Below are 12,304 nucleotides of genomic sequence, written 5' to 3'. Positions count from 1 at the left end.
GGGATTGCCGCCACGACAGGCACCGACCACCTTGCGGCCACAGCTCCGTCAGCCGCCTCAACAATAGAGGCACGGAACATGGCCCATTCGGACTCAATGTCCCCACCTCCCTCGGGACGTGGTTGAAGTTCTGCCGGAGGTGGGAGTTGAAGCTACTTCTGACAGGGGACTCTGCCAGCCGTTCCCAGCAGACCCTCACAACACGCTTGGGCCTACCAGGTCTGACCGGCATCTTCCCCCACCATCGAAGCCAACTCACCACCAGGTGGTGATCAGTTGACAGCTCCGCCCCTCTCTTCACCCGAGTGTCCAAGACATATGGCGCAAGTCCACGACACGACCACAAAGTCGATCATCGACCTGAGGCCTAGGGTGTCCTGGTGCCAAGTGCACATATGAACACCCTTATGCTTGAACATGGTGTTCGTTATGGACAATCCATGACGAGCACAGAAGTCCAATAACAAAACACCGCTTGGGTTCAGATCGGGGGGGCCATTCCTCCCAATCACGCCCTTCCAGGTCTCACTGTCATTGCCCACGTGAGCATTGAAGTCTCCCAGCAAAACGAGGGAATCCCCAGAAGGTATGCCCTCTAGCAATTATTACAGCAATAACGGAAATATTATAGCAATAACGGAAACCTGGCTAAATAACAAAGATGGGGATGAGTGTAACATAGAGGGATACACATTTTTTAGGAAGGATAGACAGAACAGAAAAGGAGGTGGGGTTGCTGTTTATGCCAAACAGGAATTAAATGTAAGTCATCTTCAGTTGGATGATGAGCCCCATCTTAGTGAGGACATGTGGCTTCGCCTGGAAAATATTAGGGAAAAGGTCTCATTTTAGGAGTGTGTTATAGACCACCCAATTCAGACAGTAATTTCAACACACATCTTTTAGTAATATCAAAAGGCAAGTTTACAGGGGATATTATAGTCATGGGGACTTTAATTATCCAAATATTAACTGGGATAACCTTACAGATGGAGGAGCACAAGAGCAGGAGTTTTTAGAAGTAATCGGCGACTGTTTTTAACACAGCATGTTAAAGCACCAACAAGGGGTGAAGCCTATCTGGATTTAGTATTCTGTAATAATCAGGATAGAATTGAGGGTGTAGAGGTGATTGAACCACTAGGGTCAAGTGACCATAATGTAATACAATTCTCAGTATTTTGTAAGAGTACAGATGCAAAGACTAAAATTGTTAAGTTGAACTTTAGTAGGGCTAATTTTGAGCAGATGCGACAAAGTCTAAGTAGGATAGACTGGGATAAGCTTTTAAATGTGGAGACAGTCGAGGAGCAGTGGAACAGGTTTAAAAATGTTTTACATGTAATGCAGGACAGATACATACCTAAATTTGGAAGTAATAGGAAACTAAAAAAATCTCCACGATGGATTAATAAAGATTTAAAAAGAAGTTGCAAAGGAAAAACTGCTGTATAAGGCATATAAGACTAATGACTGCAAAGAGAACCGTAGCGTATGAGAAAATGAGGGCAACCATTAAGAAGGATATCAGAGAGGCTAAAAGACAGTTGGAGAGGAATATAGCAGATAAGGCAAAGAAGACCCCAAGAGATTCTTTCAGTATTTTAGTAGTAAAAGAACAGTTAAGGAGGAGGTCAAGTTCATCAGGAATAGTAAAGGGGAATTAAAAGATACAGACAATGAAATAGCAGATGCCCTAAACTTACATTTTTCTGAGGTGTTTACAAGTGAGCAAGTGGATAACCTGCCAGAGGTAAACACAACTACTAAGGAGGTACTGAGGGATTTGGAAATTGTAGAGGGAGAAGTGCTGCTCAGATTAAATAAGATGAAATCAAACAAATCACCAGGCCCAGATAATATTTATCCTCGTGTTCTTAAGGAGGCTAGTGAGTACATATATAAACCCTTGACACATATTTTTAGGAAGTCACTGTGCACTGAGAGATTCCAAAGGACTGGAAAATGGCAAATATCATCCCATTATATAAAAAGGGTGACAGGGCAGATCCAAGCAACTATAGGCCAGTAAGCTTAACAAGCATCACAGGAAAATTAATGGAAGGAATTATTAAGGATAAGATTGAGCAACACATGACAAGGACAGGAGTTATTCTGAACAGTCAGCATGGGTTCAGAAGGGGAGGTCGTGTTTTACTAACATGTTGGAATTCTATGAGGAGGCAACAAAAGGATACGATCAAAGTGGAGCTTATGATATTATTTATCTGGACTTTCAGAAAGCATTTGATAAGGTGCCACATGAGAGGTTGGGCATCAAGTTAAAAGAAGTGGGAATTCAGGGTGATGTTTTTAGATGGGTGCAGAATTGGCTCAGACACAGGAAGCAGAGGGGGATGGTGCGAGGAACCTCATCAGAACTGGCGATGTTAAGAGTGGTGTTCCACAGGGGTCAGTGCTAGGGCCGCTGCTATTTTTAATATATATAAATGATTTAGATAGGAATATAAGTAACAAGCTGGTTAAGTTTGCAGATGATACCAAGATAGGTGGATTAGCAGATAATTTGGAATCCGTTATATCATTACAGAAGGACTTGGATAGCATACAGGCTTGGGCAGATTTGTGGCAGATGAAATTTAATGTCAGTAAATGTAAAGTATTACACATAGGAAGTAAAAATATTAGGTTTGAATACACAATGGGCGGTCGAAAAATCGAGAGTACACCTTATGAGAAGGATTTAGGAGTCATAGTGGACTCCAAGCTATCAACTTCCAAACAGTGTTCAGAAGCCATTAAGAAGGCTAACAGAATGTTAGGTTATATAGCACGATCTGTGGAGTACAAGTCCAAGGAGGTTATGCTCAACCTTTATAATGCACTGGTGAGGCCTCATCTTGAGTACTGTGTGCAGTTTTGGTCTCCAGGCTACAAAAGGACATAGCAGCACTAGAAAAGGTCCAGAGAAGAGCGACTAGGCTGATTCCAGGTCTACAGGGGTTGAATTATGAGGAAAGATTAAAAGAGCTGGGCCTTTACAGTTTAAGCAAAAGAAGATTAAGAGGTGACATGATTGAAGTGTTTAAAATTATGAAGGGAATTAGTACAGTGGATCGAGACTTGTATTTTAAAATGAGCTCATCAAGAACACGGGACACAGTTGGAAACTTGTTAAGGGTAAATTTCGCACAAACATTAGGAAGTTTTTCTTTACACAAAGAACGATAGACACTTGGAATAAGTTACCAAGTAGTGTGGTAGACAGTAAGACGTTAGGGACTTTCAAAACTCGACTTGATGTTTTCTTGGAGGAAGCAAGTGGATAGGACTGGCGAGCTTTGTTGGGCTGAATGGCCTGTTCTCGTCTAGATTGTTCTAATTCTAATTCTAATTCTAATTCTAGCAACCCCTCCAGAGACTCCAAAAAGGGTGGATACTCCAAACTGCTGTTCGGCGCATACGCACAAACAACAGTCAGGACCCTTCCCCACCCGAAGGTGGAGGGAGGCCACCCTCTCGCCCACCGGGGTAAACCCCAATGCACAGGCTCCAAGTCGGGGGGCAATAAGTATGCCCACACCTGCTTGGCGCCTCTCACCGGGGGCAACTCCAGAGTGGTAGAGAGTCCAGCCCCTCTCAAGAAGATTGGTTCCAGAGTCCAAGCTGTGCGTCGAGGTGAGTCCGACTATATCTAGCCGGAACCTCTCGACCTCGCGCACTAGCTCAGGCTCCTTCCCTTCAGAGAGGTGACATTCCACGTCCCAAGAGCCAGTTTCTGTAGCCAAGGATCAGACCGCCAAGGTCCCCGCCTTCGGCCACCACCCAACTCACACTGCACCCAACCTCCTTGGCACCTCCCATAGGTGGTGAGCCCATGGGGAGGAGGACCCACGTTACCTCTTCGGGCTGTGCCCGGCCGAGCCCCATGGGTGCAGGCCCGGCATCACATCTACCATCTATCCTTATTATTTCAAGATGATAAATCTAACCTGCACCAAAAACAGTCATTGATTATGTCTATGAAATTGTGTTCTTATGCTGTGCTATTTATAAGCTTATCCCATTTAATTTCTCTGTAATTGAAGTGCCCTATGACTTGTTGCATAGGACTTTCTATAGCATAAAAAACAAGTAATCTTTTCATAATGATAATTGTTTAATCACATTTTCACAAACAAACCTGAAACTTTCCACTTCCTCTTGTTCTTGTAGCAAAATGTATTTTTTATGTTTTGCACAATTTGGTCTTTGGTATTTTCAGAAATAAAAATATTACATTTTTAAAGCATCTAGTAATAAACAGTGAATAAGGATTAGCGTAATTACTTGGTTTTATTAAGCAGGTCATGTAATTTTCCTAATTTATTTAAAATGTATAACTATCTGGCATTTAAGTTTACTCTTCCAGATATTTTATTATTTTTCTTTAATGGCAGAGTGAAAACGAATGTTCCAAGTCAAAACAGCTTGTGTTACCTTGTATTAAAAAACAACAAACAGATTGACAAATAATTACCTGAGGTCACGGTAAATACTGCTGTGAACAGGAAGACCATTTTCATCTTGGCCAAACCGCTCATCATACACCCAAATTCCTGCAACATGGTTCGTCCTTTCATAAACAACTGGAGGAAAGAAGATGTCCTGGCGTAGTAGGAGATGTCTGGCAGCACAGAGGCCTGAAGCCCCTGCACCAATTACAGCAACACGCAGTTTTTTTGCACTCATCCTTTTAGGCACTGGATCAAAGAAAACCATTGTAAGAGTTTACACATTATGTTTACAGCTCCCAAAGATATTTTCTTTTATTACAATGACTTTACAAGATGAATAAAGTTAAAATGTTTCATTTTATTATACTTAAATCATTTGCTCTAAAGAAAATAACCTCTGAAGGTGTACTCTGTATTCTTCAAGGTGTCAACTGTATATAATTAAGTAACTTGCACAAGGACATACAATTAGTTAAAGGTGGGGGCTGAGCCAGCATCTTTTAAGTACAGAGTCCATTTCGTTATCCATTATCACACTCATCCAGTAATCCTATACTGTACTTATTTACCAAGAAGTTTGGATTATTTATTAATGTTATTAAAAAAAAGAAGTCTCTGAGGTGCTCAGACCTGGGACTGGCCAGATCTCTGTAGGTGGGTACACCTTTTATTAGTCTGGTTGCTTTGATGGCCATCATATTCACTGAGTATCTGTTGCTGAGGTGGATTGGCTCCTCCCAATGGTGTCCGATTTTGCTCTTTTCAATGAGTATATTACGAGACGAGCCTTGTCTGTTTTCTTAGTGTATTCCAACCACTGTGATTGATGTCTTGTTGATAAAGACATTCTATTTGCAACTTCATTCAGTGGTTGAAGGCCGCCCGCAAGGTGACACTCCTCTAGTCATGGGCTACTTCAATGTGAGCACTGACAAGGATGGCTAGAAGGATTGTGTCGGTCCCATGGTGAAAGTGGCAAAGGTCAGAGGCTGTGGATCACTGGATCCTGGTTCCATCACCCTGCACTGTGTGTACTTGGTACTCCAATACTGGTGGTGCAGGGAAGGAGATCAATCACTATCTCGTGGGTAGATGCTGGAACTGCAGGATCTACAGAAGTGCTCAGTTTGTGAATTTTGACCACAGACATGTTGCTACACTGAAGATCCTGCTTAGGCCCAGTAGGCTACCGCATGCCCTCAAGTCAGTACTGTCTCTTATTTTGAAACAAATTTCAAGTTTTCAGTCTTATTGACTCTCAGGGCACATATTAATAACTGCATATTAATAACTAATTTGTCTTATTAACTCTTAGGGCACATATTAATAACTGCATATTAATAACTAATTCATACGTACAATTGCTTCTCAGGTATTAGGAATGATTAGTTAGTACACCTTAAAATTCATGTAAATATAAAATAAATGAAGGGCATATTTTAACAGTAGAAACTGTTGCACAATTAAGGAGTTGTTAAAAGATAAATTGATATATGCTTACATTTTAAAAGTGTGTTAGCTGTCATGCTAGCATTAATTAACTGTTCATAAAGTGCAAAAATATTTTACCAATAATTGTTTGTATTGTCATTGACTTACCATGATTCTGTTCTAAAACACAAAATGTTTGTAAAATATAGATAGATATGCATGTAATATGAAAATATTGAAGTACCCATTTTTCTCTAAAATGTCTGTTCTGTGACCTCATTTCTTTTTTCATATTATATTAAAACATACAAACTACTATATTGTAATGAACAGGTCTATACATTAAAGAACAATGTTATACATTGTTGTTTTATGTTCAGTTACATTTAATGGCTACTACGGAAATATAGCGCTTTCTAGCTGAAATATTTTAATAAGGACAATAGAATTTCAGTGGTTCACTATATTAACTTTACCAATATAAATATGCAGTCATCTATAACTCTGACCTTTTAATGAAGGTTGAACAATATGCAATAACTGAACTTTTAAATTATGGTAATTTAGTTTGTTCTACAGCAATGAGAACTGCACATTTCATTTGAAATGTAGCAAAACATTGGTAGGATACGATGTCTTTATCAAGTCTGTTAAAATCTATTTTATTTTTTGGTAAAAGAAAATGGCCCCCTTTAGCCAAGCATTATTGTGATTGAAATAGTATCCATTTGTCTGAAAGGACGATGACAGGCAGAATTATTTCATAAATGATGGACCTCTTCAGTGCATAACACATAAATGAGCTACATCTAGCATATACAAAAGTTGTATTTTCTTACAAAAATTTTAAATTGACAAAAAATACATAACCAGTCACTGACACAGCGTCATTATTGGTCTGGGCACATATTTTAAGTAACAAATGAAAAAATATAAAGTACAGCGCCTGTAAAAGTACTGTGCTTCAGATCAGCAGTAATCAACAATTCTTTGTTTACAAAAGAAAAATGTCCTGCTCCATTTGCCTACATGCTTGTTCTTCTCTCTCAGTATTTGACAGTGTGGCACAACCAGCTTCAGTTTTTAAAATTTGCTTTTATATGCTGGTGCAGTACTGATTCTGCTTGCCTAATGCCAACATGACTCAACATTTTGCTGTTTGAAGAAAAAAGAAAAAAAAAAAAAAAAAGTAACTTTTACAAGTCTTATAAATGTACATTGGCTGTTACAGGCGCAAACCAAATCTTGTGTGTTTACTGTATAATATTAACAATAAGAACAGCTCACTACTGAAAACGGTAAATATAGGAGGCAGTCAGGATCAAACCGGAGACTCGATTACAAGTCAGCAAATCTGGCCACTACACCACGGAAGCTGTTGTATCGTCCTTAAACCTTTTGTGAAAGTGTTTATTTGATCTTTGGACTTAACACTTCACACATTATATAGTTTATGCCTACATTTTGTCATATATTACTAAAATATGAAAAATGTTTGTTTTATGTTCTATGTTCAATTCATCATAACAACTATTCATGGTGGCTCTAAAATCGGTACTGACTCCTACTCTCTTTTCTGTTTCTTTTTCCGGTTTCTTTGTGGTGGTGGCCTGCGCCACCTCCACCTACTCAAAGCTTCATGATGCTCCAACAATGATGGACGGATTAAAAGGAAGAAGTCTACGTGACCATCATCATCATCAAGCCCTTCCGTGAGAATCCTAAATCCAAAGAGGACTGTTTCATTTATGTTAGGTAGAATGCCCAGAGGGGACTGGGCGGTATCATGGTCTGGAATCCCTACAGATTTTATTTTTCTCCAGCCGTCTGGAGTTTTTGTTTTTCTGTCCCCTGGCCATTGAACCTTACTCTTATTCGATGTTAATGTTGATTTATTTTTTATAATTATGTCTTTCATTTTTCTATTCTTTAATATGTAAAGCACTTTGAGCTACTGTTTGTATGAAAATGTGCTATATAAATAAATGTTGTTTTATTGATGTGTTTACACAGATTAGTGTAGAAACAGAACACACATGAAATGCATGTGTTCCAAATAACAACCTTTTATTTCCACTCTAAAACTCCAGCACTTCACTCCCAGATAATCAAGGCACGAGCTGGGAGAACTTTGTGCACCTTCTGCGGCGGTGGGTGGATGGAACAGCAGGCTTCTTGCTGCTTGTCTTTATTGGCACATTTACAGGACAAAAGATGCTGATGGAGAGGTGCGATGGGATTTAAGGTGGGCCGGATCTATGACTTTATTCATAGGCTTTGGTAATTCTAGTATTAAGTAAGATTTTGTCTAAGTAACAATATTTCTACTTAAGTAAAATTTTAATTCCATTGTTGGTGCATTCAAATAAACTTCAGATTTTTCATCAAGAAAAGTTAATTGTAGCTTGGTTTCAGTTCATGAGTGTGTGTGTTTGGAAAGTTAAAATTTCAACATCTTTCTGAAAATTGTGCTTTTTTTGGATTATGTAAAGCTGCTGGATGCCTATATCCTAGCAATGAAAAAAAACATTTTAGAAAAAGTAGTCTCCAAGATATTTGCATTAAATGTCGAGACCCATTCATAATGATAACTTTGAAATAAAGTTAATCGATCATCAAACAAGTTGCATAATGTTTGCCTTGTTACAGGCTCCAGGTCTAATGTTTTGGTCCAGTTTGTTTCAGTGTTTCAGTACTTATCCCCATATCCTTCAAAAACAGTGTGGCCTAAATCCAAGGATAACTGCTGTAGAAATATTTAACTTTAATTTTTGCAGTCTGCTCCATTAAGTCATGAAACCAAGCCAACTTATCTGCAAAACTTGCACTTTTTGTTTTTGAGATACAGTATTTATTTAGAACTACAGTGCCCTTGATAATGGTTGGGACAAAGAAACATTTTACCTTGATTTACCCCCTCTGCTCCACAACTTAAAATTTCAAGTCAAACAATTCAGAAGTGATTAAAGTGCACATTGCAGACTTTAATTTAAGGGTATTTGCATACATTTCAGTCATACTATGTAGAAATTACAACACTTTGTATACATGATTCCCCATTTCAGGGCACCATAATGTTTAGGACAATTGGTGTTACAGGTGTTTGTAATTACACAGGCGAGTTTCATTGCTTCATTAATGCAGGCATAAGACACCTAGGCTTACTTCTACCTAAAGATTTCCTTTGGAGTCTGTAGTTGCCACTGTTCAACATGAGGACAACAGCTGTGCCAATGAAATTAAAAGAAGCCATTATGAGGCCGAAAAACAAGAATAGAATTGTTATAGATGTTGGTAAAACCTTAGGAATTCCTAAAACAAATGTCTGTAATATCATTAAAAACAGAACTGAATGGTGAGCTTGGTGATCACAAAGGGACTGATAGGCCAAGGAGATGATGCTGCTGATGACAGAAGAATTCTCATTATGGTAAAGAAAAAGCAACACTTGTCTGACAGCCGAGAAACAGTCTTCAGCAGGCAGATGTGGATGTGCTAGAGATGACTATACGCACAAGACTTCATGAACAAAAATATAAAGGCCACACTGCAAGATTTAAACCACTCACTAGTTAGTCGCATAAACAAGATGGCCAGATTACAGTTTATTAAAAAAGTACTTAAAAGAACCTGTAGAATTCTGGAAAAAGGTGTTGTGGACAGATGAGACAACGATGAACCTGATGGATGGTAAGCACAAAGTGTGGAGACGAAAAGGAACTGCCAACAATCCAAAGCACACCAACTTATTTGTTAAACGTGGTGGCGGTGTTATGGCTTGGGCATGTATGGCTGCCACAGATACTGGCACACTTATTTTCATTGATGATGGAACTGCTGGTGGCAGTGGCACAATGAATTCCAAGGTGTATAAACATCATCATCTGCTCAAGTTCCAGTAAATGCCTTTAAACACACTGGATGGCACGTCATCTTACAACAAGATAATGATCCCAAACATGCTGCTAAGACAACAAAGTAGTTTTTCAAAACTAAAACATGGCCAATTTCTGAATGGCCAAGCTGGTCACCCCATGTAAACCCAACTAAGTATGCCTTCCATATGCTGAAGTGAAAACATAAGAGGACAAACCCCCAAAACAAGCAGGAGCTGAAGATGGCTGCACTGGAGGCTTGGTAGAACATCATTAAAGAACATGCTCACAGCCTTCAAGCAGTCACTGCATGCAAGGGATATGCAACAAAAAACTAAATATGACTACTTTAATATACCTACCATTACTTTGCCCCACACATTATGGTGTCTTCAAAAGGGAGCACTATGTAGAAAAAGTTCTGTCATTTTCATATGGTGTGGCCAAAATGTATGCAAATAAGTTTAAATTAAAGTCTGTAATAGGTACTTTATTTAGGTCTGAATTGCTTGATTTGTAATTTTAAACTGTGGAATGGAGGAGTACATCAAGGAAAAATATGTCTTTGTCCCAAACATTATGGCTTGCACTGTACATGTCTGCACACATGGAGGCAAACACAAGTGGGTGGAAATACATATATACACATTGACACAGTCAAATACACTTATAAGTGAAAACAGCAGACAGCTTGTGTGTTTAGTGTCAAATGAAATATTATATAAGTTGTTAATTTGATTTAATTTCTGTTAATTTTATTCTATATGTGTGTACATAATAAATATACAAGTAAGTTAATGGACTACTGTACAGTGCAATCAGTTGCATTTCAAAAGGTTTCGTTGAGTGATTGTTTTGTAACAGCCTTGTTTTCTGCATTGGGCAGTCCGCTAAGCTAAACACTTACTTTATTTCATGATCTTCTGTTTGACTAATGCTGTGTGTTGAGTTTTCTTGTTGATTTTGTGCGTGTTGCTTACGTCTTTAACGACGAGTTGTGTACAATGAGGTTCTGTCCGCTTTGCTCGGAGGTGTACACACTCGTGAACTGGAAATATAGAAAATTGTCGGTGCTCGATACAATACTGTGAATTCAATTACCTATAGTCTTCCATGAAACGTTTGTTCTGTAAAAATCCTGCTATCTTTGCATAACAGGTGCCATTTAGTGTTGTAGCAACTACTGCTGCAGGACATTTAGTACTTCATCAAAACACCAGTTTAATTTCATTCATACTTTTTTTTTTCTTAATTCACTTTGCACTTCCATTACTTTCAACCTTATTTTTCCTTTCGTTTCTGCTAGAGCTGTTTTGCTTTCGTGCAATACGTTATATACACCATATTAGTTTTAATTACTGAAAAATACCACTAGGATATTTAAAATATATTGGATATGCAAAACGCTTACATAGATATAAATATGGGTGCTAAACTTGCACACATGCGAAATTATTACATATATATATATATATATATATATATATATATATATATATATAAATAAAGCGGTTAAAAAATATACGCCATCATCTTTCGTAAAAAAAAAAACTTTTAATCTGCATAACTTACCACGTTGACTGGAATACTAAATCTCCTCGAATCCTCCCATGAAAAGGTGGTGACAAATATTTCGAGAGTACACGCATACTATCTTACGCCACTAAAACATGAATACAAGAAGTATTTCTGTAACCGTCAAAGCACTGTAAAACTTCAACTCAATCTCTCGCCTTTGACCCGATTTCCGTGTTTACAGTAATTACGTCACTTACGTCACTCTACGTTCCACGATCTTGTTTGTTTGTAGTAGCGCGAAACGGTAGAATTTAAGGAGGTCCAAAGTAGTAGCGTGTCCGGGTTAAATTAAAAGTATACATGTTGAATGGAATAATGCTGCCCTCTGGTTTATATGAGTTTTAAAACGTTTCATGATTTTTAAGCTGCCGATGATGTAGTAAACTTTGCGTTTAAAACACTATTCTCTCATTTCTGTAATTTGTCGTCACGTGTAGGTTGAGTTAGAGGAGTAAATGTTCATTTTATTGGAATAAAACACATCTTTATTCAAACCTTGTTTCTCTTTCATGACCTTCTGCTTTCTGTGGGCACAACAGACCCCAGCTACAGTTGTTCCAGCGATACCTGCAGACAGTGTTTCCCAACTCAGAAATAAATTCCAACAATCTTTCCAGACTGCCACCAGGAATAACCAGTTGGCTTGGAAACAACAGAAACATTTTTATGACTGCCTTGTCAGAGTAGTACTCCCCAGGAGGTCTTATTTGGCAGCATGATCCTACTTCATATGTCAGAAACTGTCCTCTCACTGGAAAAAAGCTTTTGAAATTATGGAGCTCATTGATTCTAAGGATGACTTGGGTCTCCTTTGTCATATATGAAATTACAAGCTGTCCGTTATAATCGTCTGAAGAGACACACTTCTCTGCTCCGCGCTATCTTGCCTACTAGGCCTCTCATTCCAACATCTTCCAACAGAAAGTTGGTTGAATTATGTACCAGCTACCAATATACCACACA

At 38.6% G+C, this 12,304-nt stretch overlaps 1 protein-coding gene across 1 annotated transcript in view; it reads right to left on the bottom strand.

Moving 5' to 3' along the window:
* The window catches only part of LOC120525255 (flavin-containing monooxygenase FMO GS-OX-like 4), a 40,342-nt gene extending 28,792 nt beyond the window's left edge, over window positions 1–11,550 (bottom strand). The window contains exons 1-2 of the mRNA XM_039747388.1: window positions 11,336–11,550; window positions 4,481–4,703 (exon numbers count right to left, since the gene is read on the bottom strand). Of these exons, the coding sequence (XP_039603322.1) occupies window positions 4,481–4,692 (212 nt within the window). The 5' untranslated portion in view covers window positions 4,693–4,703; window positions 11,336–11,550. The remainder of the gene's footprint in view (window positions 1–4,480; window positions 4,704–11,335) is intronic.
* Between the last annotated feature and the right edge of the window lie 754 nt (window positions 11,551–12,304).

This window comes from Polypterus senegalus, chromosome 3, assembly GCF_016835505.1.
Source record: "Polypterus senegalus isolate Bchr_013 chromosome 3, ASM1683550v1, whole genome shotgun sequence".
NCBI classification, from domain to species: Eukaryota; Metazoa; Chordata; class Cladistia; order Polypteriformes; family Polypteridae; genus Polypterus; species Polypterus senegalus.
The sequence above is the reverse complement of the archived record's forward strand: the minus strand, read 5'-3'. Positions and strand labels throughout refer to the sequence as shown.